The sequence below is a fragment of the Talpa europaea genome (genome assembly GCF_964194135.1).
Source record: "Talpa europaea genome assembly, chromosome: 14".
Taxonomy (NCBI): Eukaryota; Metazoa; Chordata; class Mammalia; order Eulipotyphla; family Talpidae; genus Talpa; species Talpa europaea.
Genome location: NC_140082.1, coordinates 5,668,981 through 5,683,491, shown reverse-complemented (window position 1 = coordinate 5,683,491; position 14,511 = coordinate 5,668,981). Strand labels below are relative to the sequence as shown.

Sequence of the window (14,511 nt, the reverse complement as noted above, 5' to 3'; positions counted from 1 at the left end):
ATAATTGATCATCACAAATTACATGTATTTAATTTTTTTAAAAAGAATTATTTTTATTTGTACAAGAACTGGGATCTAGGCCAGAGGTGGGGTGGCGGGGGTGAGAGAACTCACCAGAGACAAAGTGTGGAGCACAATAGGTGGATCTACTGTTGAGGGGAGCAGCGGACAAGGCAGGAGAGGTCTGCTATGCCATGTGGGTCAGCTCCCTGGCTGGGGATTGAACTCATGCCACAGTGGCTGGCGCTAGCTTGATAGTGCTGAGACTTTAACCCCTGCGCCACCAGGGAGGCTCACCCTCAGCATATTTCAAAGACTCAATGCAATATTGTCAACTGTGGTCACCTTGACGTATGCCAGTTCTTCAGAACCTAGGCATCTTGCGTAACAACCTTTGTGCCCTTGACCGGCTTCTCCCTCTCCTCCTCACCCCCTTAGTAGCCACCTTCCTACTCTGTGTATCTGTGAATTTGGCCTCAGTGCATTTGTGTTGGCTTTTTGAAAACTGAAACTTGAGTAGTAACTGAACTGCTGATCCCACCTTACACACAGTGCTCAGGAAATACATTTTTTTTAATTAATTTATTTATTTATAAATTAACTTGATCCACTGATTTTTTTTTTAAGATTTTATTTATTTATACAAGAACCGGGGTACAGGCCAGAGGTGCGGGAGGGTGAGAGAATTCACCAGAGACAGAGCGGGGAGCAGAACAGGCAGAAGGACCGATGTACACTGCTGAGGGGAGCAGCGGGCGAGACAGGAGAGGTCTGCGGTGCCATGTGGGAATCGCCCGGCCGGCTGGGAATCGAACCCGTGCTGCAGAGGCTGCAGACAGATTCACAGTGCAGCGCTCAACCCGCTGTGCCACCGGCGAGGCCCCTGATTTTTTTTTTTAATTAGGTGAATTTACTAGATTTTAGTTTCAACTATTAGGAACAGCCTTGAGAGGACAGAATACATTTTGAGTTATTTACATCCTTGGGAAATGGTGATAAAGTAGATTGTTTGACATGAAAATAATGTAGATCACCAGACACAAAACAATTACTAACTTGCCTCAAGCCTCTAATTCTAACCTGTAAATAGATAGTTCTGTGGTTATATATTTGGTTAAATTTTAAAAAGAAAGGAACAAAGCACACTGATCAAGATTCCTCCCCTTTCCTCTGCTTTATCGAGATATTGCTTTGTTTTTTCATTTTGTTCAAGAATAACTTGAAAGTGTTTGTTGTTGTTTTTTAAAGATTTATTTATGCATGCAAGAGCTGGGGTGCAGGCCAGAGGTGTAGGGGGGTGAGAGGATTCACCAGAGACAGAGTGGGGAGCAGAACAGGTGGCTCCACTGAGATCCACTGTTGAGGGGAGACAGGAGAGGTCGAACTCGTGTTGCAGTGACTGCAGATAGCTCCATAGTGCTGAGACTTAACCCCTTGTGCCACTAGGGAGGCCCCAAAAGTGTTTGTCTTTTGAATGATAGTCTTAGTTATGAGAGACTTAGAAAACTTACTATTTTTCTCCTGGGTTTGTAACAACTGTATGTATAGTTAACCTGTACCATTGTCTTTGGTGTCCGGGATAGGTGTCCTGTGTGCCGGTACTGTCAAACGCCGGAACCAGTAGAAGAAAACAAGTGTTTCGAGTGTGGCGTTCAGGAGGTAAGTAGCGTCAGTGAGAAGAGTGACAAACACAACTTCAGTTGTTCCATCTGCTGTTTCTTTTCTGTCCTTTGTAGTGTAAATTCTTTTTGAGACTGATTTTCTTTTTGTCTAGGGTCAGGCAAGAAATATAAATACACAAATTATTTTACTCCTAAGCAGAATGCCTTTTGCTGTCATTCTTTGTTCTTTGGAAAGGCCCAGGCTTCAGTAAAAAGTGACTGTTTCTCTTGCTATTTACGTACAGTTCTACAGAAATCAGAACAACAAATGATCCATAAAAACATCCTTGTCTGTCGGGTTTTAAACACCTATTTATTCAAATCTCCTTTGGAATCACCTATAAATTTCATCCTGTATCAGGCTCCTTCCCACTCTGAGGGAGCCAGGTCCTATGTTTTTATTTAACTTTTGAATTTTAAATAAGATCTTACCTTCTTGGCAGAACCTTTGGATTTGTTTAATATGTGGCCACATAGGCTGCGGACGATACGTGAGTCGACATGCATATAAGCACTTTGAGGAGACCCAGCACACGTATGCCATGCAGCTCACCAACCACCGGGTCTGGGACTACGCTGGAGGTGAGGCCGCTCTCGTTTCTGCTGAGGACTCAGAACTCTCCACGTTCTCTCGCAGCTTGACTTCTTCCTCACCCTATGGCAGAAGCCCCTCTCCTGGGGACCTAAGGGGCACATTTCCAATGAGTAGTAGCCTGAACTACACATTATAGTCAGTGCCCCACGCTTGCTTTCTCTACATCTTGCTCTGCTTAAAATTCAAACAATTTAACACACTTTTAAAGAAATATTGCACGGTCTTTAATTTAGATCCTTAAAAATTTTGTCAAAGTTAAAAGGATAGGGAGACACTTTCATTTCAAAGAAACACACTTTGGGTGACTCATTCTTTTCTTTAGATAATTATGTCCATCGACTGGTTGCAAGTAAAACAGATGGAAAAATAGTACAGTATGAATGCGAGGGTGACACTTGCCAGGAAGAGAAAATAGATGCCTTACAGTTAGAGGTAAGATCCCTCACCAGTGATTTGCTGAATCCCATTGCTACTGTTTTACTGCTCTTACTTAAAAGGTTGTTTGAGCTTTTAATTTTGCCATTTTTCCTTCATGCATCTATTCTTTTTAAGTTCCATCATTGCTATGAAGAATTATTAAAATGTTTTTATTCTGACTTTCTTCATTGACAGTCTGTTTTATGATACCTTTTTTTTTTCCTAATTGGTTCTTTTATTTTTTTTAAAAGATTGATTTATTTATGCATACAAGAACTGGGGTATAGGCCAGAGGTGTGGGGAGGGGTGAGAAGATTCACCAGAGACAGAGTGGGGAACAGAACAGGCAGACTGACTGAAATACACTGCTGAGGGGAGCAGCGGGCGAGGCAGTAGAGGTCTGCTGTACCATGTGGGTAGCTCCCTGGCTGACCAGGGATTGAACTCATGCTGTAGAGACTGCAGATAGATTCACAGTGCTGTGCCTAACCCCTTGCACCACCAGGGAGGCCCTGTCTTTTTTTTTTTTTTAATATATATATATAAAGATTTTTATTTATTTATTTATACATACAAGAGCTGGGTACAGTCCAGAGATGTGGGGAATGAGAGGATTCACCAGAGACAGAGTGGGGAACAGAACAGGCAGATTGACTGAAGTACATTGCTGAGGGGAGCAGCGGGCGAGTCAGAAGTCTGCTGCACCATGTGGGTTTCTCCCTGGAGGGCCGGGGATCAAACTCGTGTTACAGAGGCTGCAGGTTGCTTCATAGTGCAGTGCTTAACCCCTTGTGCCACTAGGGAGGCCCTAATATTTATTTTTTAAAGATTGATTTATTTATGCATATAAGAACTGGGGTACAGGCCAGAGGTTCGGGGGACAAGTGGATTCACCAGAGACAGAGTCAGGAACAGAGCAGACTGAAATACACTGCTGAGGGAAGCAGCGGGCGAGTCAGGAGAGATCTGCTGCACCATGTGGTCCAGCTCCATGGCCAGGGATTGAACTCAGGCCGTCATGGTGATAATACTAAGTCTTAACCCCTAGGTCATCTGGGAGGCCCCATGCCTTGTTATTTTCAATGTGTTGTCACAATCTCAGTATTAAGGTTGTCCCCTGAAACTGTAATAAAACTGGAGGTTGAGAATCTCAGTAGCAGGTAGAGGCTCCTCAGACTGGGTCAGAATGAGGGAGCTCCAAGGGCATCTCTCCTTGGCTGGGAAGCCTTTTCACGTGTAAAATGGGCGACAGTTTGTGAACTTGAAGCTCAGATATGTCAAGCTGTCTTGGAGTATTCACATCTTTGAAAAAGAGCAAAATTAGCACAATTTGATTTTTCCTCAGAGCAGAGCAGTCAATTCCATCTCTGAATTGATGCAGTGTAAATTTTATATGAATGAAGGGGAAATTTAACATGTGAGTCCTGTTTTATATAAACTTTGAAAAAGATTGTTTTGAAAACCAATGCCTTAACCTTGGGAGAAAACAGATATTTAAAAGCTTAAGTAATTATAAGAAAGTATGGGCCTCCCCGGTGGCGCAGCAGTTGAGCGCTGGGTTGTGAAGCTGCCCACGGCCTCTGCGGCGCCGGTTCGATCCCCGGCTGCTCCCCGGCCACTGGAGGAGGGTCCCACATGGCGCGCAGACCTCTCCTGCTGCCCGCTGCTCCCCTCAGCAGTGTACTTCGGTCCTTCTGCCTGTTCTGTTCCCTGCTCTGGCTCTGGTGAATTCTCTCACCCTCCCGCGCTTCTGACTGTACCCAGTGCTTGTATAAACAAAACAAACAAACAAACCAGCAAACAAATAAATAAAGCATGCCTCTATTAAAAATAAATAAATAAATAAATAAAATAAACTCATTTAAAAAAAAATTATAAGAAAGTAAAAATCAGGGCCTGATTGAGCAGCGGTTGAGCGCTGGGTTGCGAAGCTGCCCGCAGCCTCTGCAGCGCCAGTTCAATCCCCGGCTGCTCCCCGGCCACCAGAGGAGGGTCCCGCATGGCGCGCAGACCTCTCCTGCCGCCCGCTGCTCCCCTCAGCAGTGTACTTTGGTCCTTCTGCCTGCTCTGCTCCCTGCTCTGGCTCTGGTGAGTTTTCTCACCCTCCCGCGCTTCTGACTGTACCCAGTGCTTGTATAAATAAATAAAACTAAATCTTTAAAAAAAAAAAATGTAAAAATCAAAATCAACAAACAACTATGAACCGGAGACACTCTATGAGGGGTAGAGGGCGGGGAGGGGAGGGATTGGGGTCAAAATAAGGGGGTCACAATTGTATGGGGAATATAAAAATAAAATTTATAATAATTAAAAAAATAATAAATAAGTAAAAGCTTAAGTCATGCTTCCACATTGACTATAAGAATGTTCCTTCCGTGGACATTTGCTGAGGACTCCTGTCAGCCACCATCCTCAGTGCTGGGAGCACAGCATTGAACAAACTCCCTCCCCTTGGGTGCTTACATTCATACATTGACATGGCAACACTCTCCCACCATCCTTTCTCAATGAGCCCTGTCTCCATACCCTTCACCCCTGCCGCACTGGTGTTGCTATTCTCGAAGAGGTCCTGAGTGTTGACAGCTTGCATCTGGACCTGGTAGTTCTCTGGAATCAGATTTCTCCATTGTCTGTCTCTTCCTCCTGTCTGTTGGGAGCCTGCTCAGATCTCATCTCCCAGCACTTCTACCTGAACCCAACCTGTACCCGTCCTAAGCTGTCTGTCCTTACCCTGTTCCTGCACAGCACCGCTCATTCATCCCTGCAGCCCGGCAGCACGCATCTCATGACATCTGGCATGCGCCAGGCACTGGGGTGCATGAAGTACACCCCTCACTTGCAAAGAGTTCACAGTCCAGTCAAGGAGACAGGCAGGTCATAGGTGCCATGCTGAGGTCACTGAGAAGCGGAGCGTGGGACCCAAGGCTGGGGGGACAGGAACTGCTTCCTGGAGGGGAAGTGGATGGATGAGCTAATTCAGTTTACACTTTGCTTTAAAAAACGTGGTTCTCCTGAAAGTCATCTTGAACAGGAATATGAGATCTTTTTAAAATGTGTGTTCCTCTGACACTCCCTGGCTAGACTGTAAGCGTCGGAGGACAGGAGTGTACATTTTCATCTCTGTTCCCCTGGTTTGCTGAGTAGAGTGGAACCAAGGTGTCATGTACATTCTGGGAGTTAGTCTTAGTCTTCCGTGAGTCATTAAAAGCCAGGTTTTAGAGACCAGCAACAGTGACTTACGTTTTGGTGTCTATTCTCTTTGTTTCCAGTATTCATATTTACTAACAAGTCAGCTGGAATCTCAGAGAATCTACTGGGAAAACAAGATAGTTCGGATCGAGAAGGACACAGCAGAGGAGGTAAGATCGTCATCATCCGGTGACTGCTGCTAGCCCAAGGGTCAGGGCAGTCTGACGTGGGGTGGGAGGAGGCAGAGGCAGGAGGCAGTGGGTGCCTGAGCCTCCTCCTGGTAGACATCTGTTTCATTTGTTTTTTAAAGATTTATTTATTTATGCATGCAAGAGCTGAGGTACAGGCCAGAAGTATGGGGGGTGAGAGTATTCACCAGAGACAGAGCGGGGAACAGAACAGGTGGATTGACTGAAGTACACTGCTGAGGGGAGCAGTGGGCGAGACAGGAAAGGTCTGCTGCGCCATGTGGGTTGCCGGCTAGGGCATCGAACTCGTGCTGCAGAGGCTGCAGACAGCTTCATAGGTTGCGTCTTAACCCCTTGCGCCACCAGGGAGGCCCTAGACATCTGTTTTGCCTGTAAAATGAAACCTTTGTTCTATGTCAGTTGTATCTCAATAAAGCTGGGAGAGTGGGGAGCAAACAGAAAACAGGAAGTAGAATCAGTTGGCTCCCCCTGGATGCAATTCTAGATCAGGATTCCAGAGAGAAGTGGCAAATACCGATGTGGTCATTAACTGCAGACTTAGCCCCCGAAGGCAGTATCAGGAACAAGAAATTCGAGACCACCGTGACAATAAAATTCGTCAAAAAGAGGAAAAGGAAGAGAAAATGTAATCAGCTAAGCATAATTTAAGAAGATGAGGGAAGCAGACTTATATTCTCAGCTGGGATTAGTATATCAGGAAGAATGTATTAAAAGTTGATTATATGCTGAGCTCTATACCTACTAAGCTAAGGTTAAAGAAGAAATAGAAATAAAATATCTGGCATGTACCCTAAAAAGGGAGAAAAAAAGAAAGCTTGGATTTAAAAGTTTGAGTATTTTGGTATTGGTGGGGGTGGGGGTGGGGGTGTCTTGTTTTTGTTCACTTCATTGGGTTTTCTAGTGTCTTGTGCAATTCCATTAAAAAATTGATGCATATGAGGGTTTGTAATTTGAGTCAACCAGTTGGTTTGCACTGGGAACAGCTGCCTGGGGAACTGCACTTGGGCTTCTGAGGCACAGAATGGTGCTTCAAAATTAATGGGAATAAAACTGGGCAGAGATGCTGCAATGGGCACTGCAGTGCCTCGTTGGCCCTGGAGCGGTGGTCTTCAAATTCTAACAAAATCCATTAAAGAAGATACCATTAGGGCCTCCCCAGTGGTGCAGTGGGTTAAGCGCCTCACTGTGAAGCTGTCTGCAGCCTCTGCAGCCCGGGTTCAATTCCCAGCCAACCAAGGAGATACCCACATGGCGTGGCAGACCTCCTGCCTCGCCCACTGCTCCCCTCAGCAGTATCTCTGGTACGTCTGCCTGTTCTGCTCCCTGCTCTGTCTCTGGTGAATTCGCTCACCCTCCTTCGCCTCTGACCTGTACCCCAGTTCTTGTAAAAATAAAATAAATCTTTAAAAAAAAAAAAGGATACCATTCACTGCTCCAACATAAAAGAGAAAAGTGTTACTTTGATGGAAGACCAGAGGAAGCCCAGAATCCTCTGCTTGACTTTCCCTGTGTCTCCAGTACGAGCACCCAAGAGTTGCAAAGGATGGGATTTGAGCACCAGTGAGCACTTGAGGGTTTATGTATTGTAGAGCCCTAGAAACCATTTTCAGGACCCTCGGACAGTGTTCATAATTCATTGATTCCCTTAGTATGTTAATGAACACCTTCCATCTTTTGAAATGATAACTATAGTGTCTTTGTGGATCCTTGTCAATAACTGGACCTCCAGATGGGGACCACAGAGCTGGGCTTGGGGCTGACCTCTGAGGTGGCTCAGATTACCCTGGAGCTCAGCAGGCAAGCCTAGCTCTTGCTTTGTACCAGGCCCACGGACCCCAGTTTCTGCATATGCCTGTAAATGATTTAAAAGTCAGGGTTTTATTTTTATTTATTTATTTTTAAATATTTATTTATTTATACATACAGGAACTGGGGTGTAAGCCAGAGGTACAGGGGGTGAGAGGAGTCGCCAGAGAGAGTGAGGAGCAGAACAGGCAGATCTGCTGAAATACACGGCTGAGGGGAACAGTGGGCGAAACAGGAGAGGTCTGCTGTGCCATGTGGGTTGCTCCGTGGCTGGCCAGGGATTGAATTCGTGCTGCAGTGGCTGGCAATAGCTTAACAGTGCTGTTTTTAACCCCTGTGCCACCGGGAAGGCCCTAAAAGCCAGGCTTTTAAATTAAGGCTCAGGCCTCCCCAGTGGCACAGTGGGTTGAGGGTCCTTCTGCCTGTTCTGCTCCCTCTCTGTCTCTGGTGGATTCTCTCACCCTCCCGCGCCTCTGGCCTGTACCCCAGTGCTTGTATAAATAAATAAATCTTAAAAATTAATTAATTAAGACTTAACACCCACTTTAAAATGATCTCTAGTTACAAGTTCTTCGTAAAATTCTCACAAGAACCTTACAAACAGTGGAAGTGCCTTTCCAGAAACTCCCAAGGACCCTATACACGCAGGTTCTGAGTAAGACTTGATTGGAGGACCTGGGAAGGTGAGCCCCAGCAGCACACAGGAGTGCGTGTCCCCGGCTGCTTAATGTCAAGCCATGGAGGCTGGAGAGGAGCCCTGGCAGCCCGGGCCGCCTCCCCGTGGGCTTTCCTAAGGCTCCATACTGCGGCTATCAGAAGCACTTTGTGCTGACCCTTGAGCTAAACTCAGCGTTCTCCCCGCCTGCTCACATGCCCTAGGATTAACCGCATTCCCCGCCCGTGACTGCGAGAAGCAAGTCAAGGGGCGGGGAAACGAAAAGCTGAAGCTTGGGTTTACTTTTAGGTGAAGCTAAGATGAGGCCAAGCACAGGGCTTGAAAAGAATGTTTTGTTTTGTTTTGAAGATTGATTTATTTATTTATTTATTTATTTATTTATTTATTTATTTATTTATACAAGCACTGGGTACAGTCAGAAGCGCGGGAGGGTGAGAGAATTCACCAGAGCCAGAGTGGGGAACAGAACAGGCAGACAGACGAAATTCACTGCTGAGGGGAGCAGCAGGCGGCAGGAGAAGTCTGCGCGCCATGTAGGACCCTTGCCCGGTGACTGGGGATCGAACCGGCGCTGCAGAGGCTGCAGGCAGCTTTGCAGCCCAGTGCTCGACCGCTGCACCACTGGGAAGGCCCAAGAATGTTTTGTTTTCTAATAACAAATATCTCTGATCCATAAGTTAATGGATGGAGCCAGACTTTTGTTCTTGCCACTGGCCTCTTCTGACCTGTCCTCTGATCATTGGCACCTCCAGGGTAGAGTGTATGCAGGGAAAACCAGTAACTGACAGGGTTTCTTTTTTGTGGGCTTCATTAAAGATTAAGGTGTGTGTTTGGGTGAGGGTAAAGCGGAAATTCACTGTGGAGTGGCTTAGGTGGTATAATTCTTATAGCCTGTGAGAAGAGCCTGTTCTAGAAAGTGACGCTCATATCCCCTTGAACGTCTTCAGTTTTTGTGGGGCCATGTGTGAAGAACAAGGAGAAGGCTGTCCTTACAGTGGCTGGTGATAGCTCAGTAGCTCTGAGACTTTAACCCCTGGGCCACCAGGGAGGCCCTATAAAGTTAATTTCTACAAAGCAGTTATTCACTTACTCAAAACAAAACAGTGCTGTTAGAGACCTTCTAGGCAGGCCATGTGGCAGATGTTTATGTTTTGTTGTTTTTTTTTTTTAGATTTATTTATTTGTTTATACAAGCACTGGGTACAGTCAGAAGCGCGGGAGGGTGAGAGAATTCACCAGAGCCAGAGCGGGGAGCAGAGCAGGCAGAAGGACCGAAGTACACTGCTGAGGGGAGCAGCGGGCGGCAGGAGAGGTCTGCGTGCCATGTGGGACCCTCCTCTGGTGGCCGGGGAGCAGCCGGGGATTGAACTGGCGCTGCAGAGGCTGTGGGCAGCTTCGCAACCCAGCGCTCAGCTGCTGCGCCACCATGGAGGCCAATGTGGCAGATGTTTAAAAAGAAAATGTTAAAAGTAATAGCCCTTTCCCTGAATAAAGGATACTGCGTTTACCACGGGTCCTGCTAAGAGTTTAGATCTTGCCCAGAGGTCTCTTTTCCCTTGCTGTAGCTTTGATTTACACTGTAGTGTGCAGAGTGTTTAGAGTCTGACTTTGAGCCCAGATTTGAGGTCTAGTCCTAGACCCACCCTACTCTGACAAGGTTATCTTGAACATACTACCTTGGTTTTCTCAAAGACTCCATTTCTGTAAAAAGTTTAAATACACATAAGTCATAGGCTTATAAGATACTGCTTATAAAACACCCAGCCAGGGCCTCCCTGGCAGTGCAGAGGTTAAGTCTCAGCACTATGAAGCTGTCAACAGCCACAGCAGCACAAGTTCGATCCCCCGGCCAGGGAGCTGACCCACATGGCACGGCCGACCTCTCCTTTTCTCACCCGATGCTCCCCTCAGCAGTGTATTTCAGTAGATCCACCTGTTCTGCTCCCCACTGTCTCTGGCGAATCCTCTCACTCCCACACACTTCTGGCCTTTACCCCAGTTCTTATATACATACATAAATAAAATCTTTAAAATAAATAAATAAACACCCAGTCAAAGGATTTAAGTTCTCAGTCACTTTCAGTTCCTATTATTACTCTGTCATGATCCATCCAGTCTCACTGCTTCCCTCGCCACCTCATCATCGTCTGGTGTCCTTAAAACAGTGGAGACATTTCCCAAATCTGTCGATCGTCACACCTGAGTGAAACCCGTGTCTGTCTAGCTACACTTCAGAGACCCTTGGCTGGGATTGTTGCCTTCTGACACGTAATACACCAGAATTTCAGAATCCTGTCAAGTTTTTAAGATACTGTAGTATAAACTAGTTATACACACACACTCAACAGCGGGAAACGATGGAGAATTAAGAATGGGGGACTGTGGTCTGGCCTGTGATGCTCCAGCTCCTTCTCTGCTGCAGGAAGCTTGCTCTGCTTCTGAGCAGTTTCTTGTGCCTCGTGCAACAACACCCGACCCCGTGTTCATCCTGGTAGAGAAAAAGTCAGGGAAGCAGGATATCTCAGACGTTTTTGCTCCTGTTGTCAAAAATGCTTTCCAACCATTGTCTTACCTTTCGAAGTTCTGGTCTTCAAAATTACATACAGTAACTGAAAAAAAAAAATTGTGACGTCAGCCCCAAAGGCCACATGACTTTGTCATTGGGAGTGACGCTGATCTCTGTTTGCACTTGCAGATTAACAACATGAAGACCAAATTTAAAGAAACAATTGAGAAATGTGACACTCTAGAGCACAGACTCAACGATCTCCTTAAAGAAAAGCAGTCTGTGGAAAGAAAGTAGGTATAACTGGTCTGTTCTTCAAATTCGCTGTTTGATTGTAGCAGTTCCCATAAGCTGCTTGTTTCCTTCGTGCGCGGGAACACATGCACTTCGGGCGTGCACATCACCAGGCTTTCAGGGGGCTCCTCTGTCTATTCGAAGCAAACTTACTGTGACTTCCTATTTGTTAGAAAACACCGGGCTGGCGGCAGATGGGCGCCACGTGGGGTGCCGGGGCTCTCCTCTCGTCTCTGCTGCAGTCTGTGCAAAGCACTTCCAGTTTTGCTTGCAGAAGCGTCTTCCTTCTGCCCAGAGTTGCGACTTCTCTGCGCTATGGCGACAGAGAACTGGTTGTTGGGCTGTGTCTGGGCTGGGGATGGCATATGTCTGGCTTAGACAAGAATTAAAGGCCAAAGACGTTGAGTATGGAGCAAAAAACCCATGAGCCACATGGCAAGAACAGATTTTACTACTGTGTTTTGGGAAGGTGGTGGAAAAATTAGCTTTCTGGTTTAAAATCTTTGGATTTTTCCTCTAGACAAATGCCTGACATAAATTTAAGGGGGATACATGTTCCTGTAAAAGTTTTTTTTTCAATTTTGTATAAATTTTGATTTATACAAACATTGCAAAATAGTACCAAGAATGCCCTTAAATCCTTCTTCTGTTTTTTCCCTAAGTGCCAAACGGTAGGGTTTTTTAAAATAGAATTTGTGTGTCTGTGTGATAAAATATTACATAACATGAAATGTCCCAATGTAATCATTTTTTAAGTGATAATTCAGTGGCAGTAAGTATATTCAAAATACATGGTTACCACCACTCTCTGCTTCCAGAATTTTTCAGCACCCAACACAGAAACTCTTCACCAGAGGTTCTCTTAACTGTTGTAAAAACAACACGGCAACATTAACAGCAACAAAATCTAAAACTTCTCCTTTACATGCAGCACCTCAACATGTTGAACTGTATTAAAAAATTAAAACTGGAACTTTTCTTTCAAACTCCGCCCCCCGCCCCACCCCACCACCCAACCCTGCTGTCTAGACAGCACCATGGAATGTTTATCCTTGAGACCTTTGCCATGCCCATGTGACATCTCACATACATGCTCTTTTTTTCCTATAAAACTAGAATAATACTATTTGGTAAAATATTCTGTTTTGAGGATTTTTTTTCACATTGACACATCTAGATCAATCCTGATATTTGCTGCCCAATATTTTCTAGAATGAAAGGCCCATCACCGTTTTAACCAGGTCCCTGTTGATGGACTTTTCACCTGCCTTGTCTTGACTACTATAAACAATGCTGCAGGGGGCCTCCCTGGTGGGGCAGGGGTTAAATCTCAGCACTATCAAGCTATTGCCAGCCACTCAGCACAAGTTTGATCCCTGGCCAGGGAGCTGACCCACATGGCGCGGCAGACCTCTCCTGTCTCACCCGCTGCTCCCCTCAGCAGTGTATTTCAGTAAATCCACCTGTTCTGTTCCCCACTCTGTCTCTGGTAAATCCTTTCACACACACACACAACCCCCACCTCTGACCTAGGCCATAGTTCTTGTATGCATAAATAAAATAAATCTTTAAAAAAAAAAAACAACCAATAATAAACAACACTGCAATGAGCGTCTCTCTCCAGTATCCTTCAGTGCAGTGCTGAGTGGGCCTGTGGTGTTGGATCCTTTCCTAGGAGGGGAAGAGCTGTGTCCCGGGGCTTGTGAGGCTTTCCTGTCATGGGTGTTGTCAAGTTGGCTTTTGCAGAGTCCATTCCGGCTCACATACCAGTGCCGATGTGTGGGATCGCCTCTTCCCACAGCTGAGCTCTTTGACATTCTGCTTCATAAAAATGGTATCTCCATAGTGTTTTAATTTGTAATTCTTCACTTATGAGTGAGATTGAGCCTCAAGAATGGGGCACTCCCTATTCTTGAAAACCCTTCTCCAGCAAATGCAGCAAGGTCAGAATGCTTGACTCTCCAAGAATGTCACTTTTCCTCATAGCTTCCTTATCGTAGGCATCATCTCTCAACCACATTTTTCACCACCAGCTGCTATACAGAGCAGCATTAGACATTTTACCATGAATGACAAAATAGTTTCTGCTGTTGAAAATTTCCAATGCTTAAAAAAAAGGGTCTTGAAACGACAGTAGGGTTAACCAGAGCAAAATCCCTGCTGGGTGTAGCAGGTTTGCTCACCAGCCCCACTCACGCAGGAGAGAGCAGTCCGCCCTGAATAGATGCTGAGCCCGAAATGTGGCTCCTCCGTTCCATCCCAGAGCAGAAAGGGGACTGTCAGCCAAAGAAAAAAAACGCGCATTTGTCTTTCTTTGTTCCCGAAAGGTGCACTCAGCTGAACGCCAAAGTGGCCAAACTCACCTCCGAACTCAAAGAGGAGCAGGAAATGAACAAATGTTTGCGCGCCAACCAGGTCCTGCTGCAGAACAAGCTGAAGGAAGAAGAGAGGGCTCTGAGGGAGGCCTGCGACCAAAAGGATCTGCAGATCACCGAGATCCAGGAGCAGCTGCGAGATGTCATGTTCTACCTGGAGGCGCAGCAGAAGATCAACCACCTGCCGGCAGAGACCCGGCAGGAGATCCAGGAGGGACAGATCAACATCGCCATGGCCGCGGCCCCCAGCCCCCCACCCTCGGGCAGCAGTGGGAAGCTGCCCTCCAGGAAGGGCCGCAGCAAGAGGGGCAAGTGACCTTCAGAGAAACGGCCGTCCTTGAGACTTTGCCCAGGCATGGCGAGGGTGTGCTGGGGCCTTCAGCTAAATGTGAGGGTGGACCCTGAATAAGCACAAGTGAGGATCAAGCCGCAGTTGTTTGGGGTTTCATTTGCTAGTGTGTGGTGTGGCGGGTGCAGAGGGCGCCGGCTCGGGGAGCTGCTGGACACGGACTGTCTGGAGAGGTGGCTGCTCTTTTCAGCTGTAATGTTCACTAACCTCAGACATTCTGATGACCATTTTGCCTTCCTACTTGACAGATGCCCCCACTCTGCTGTGCATTTTTCCTTTGTATTTATTGAGTTGGCATATTTGACCTTCATTGCTGGGGGCTTTAAGACATTGGATTTTTTTGGTAACCTCAAAGGTAACATTACCTCGCACAGAAGCACCAAACTCTCTGAGCTCATAGCAGCTGCTGTAAGGTGAGGTTCCCACTGGCTGCT

The 14,511-nt window shown here is 46.3% G+C and overlaps 1 protein-coding gene across 2 annotated transcripts in view; it reads left to right on the top strand.

Moving 5' to 3' along the window:
• The window catches only part of BRAP (BRCA1 associated protein), a gene marked incomplete at both ends in the record, with an annotated part of 28,030 nt that extends 13,986 nt beyond the window's left edge, over positions 1 to 14,044 (top strand). For both annotated transcript variants that reach the window (XM_084254312.1, XM_084254311.1), the window contains 6 exons: positions 1,584 to 1,659; positions 2,105 to 2,243; positions 2,579 to 2,688; positions 5,943 to 6,032; positions 11,249 to 11,352; positions 13,681 to 14,044. In XM_084254312.1, coding sequence (XP_084110438.1) covers positions 1,584 to 1,659; positions 2,105 to 2,243; positions 2,579 to 2,688; positions 5,943 to 6,032; positions 11,249 to 11,352; positions 13,681 to 14,044 — 883 coding nt within the window. The remainder of the gene's footprint in view (positions 1 to 1,583; positions 1,660 to 2,104; positions 2,244 to 2,578; positions 2,689 to 5,942; positions 6,033 to 11,248; positions 11,353 to 13,680) is intronic.
• Positions 14,045 to 14,511: the final 467 nt, after the last annotated feature.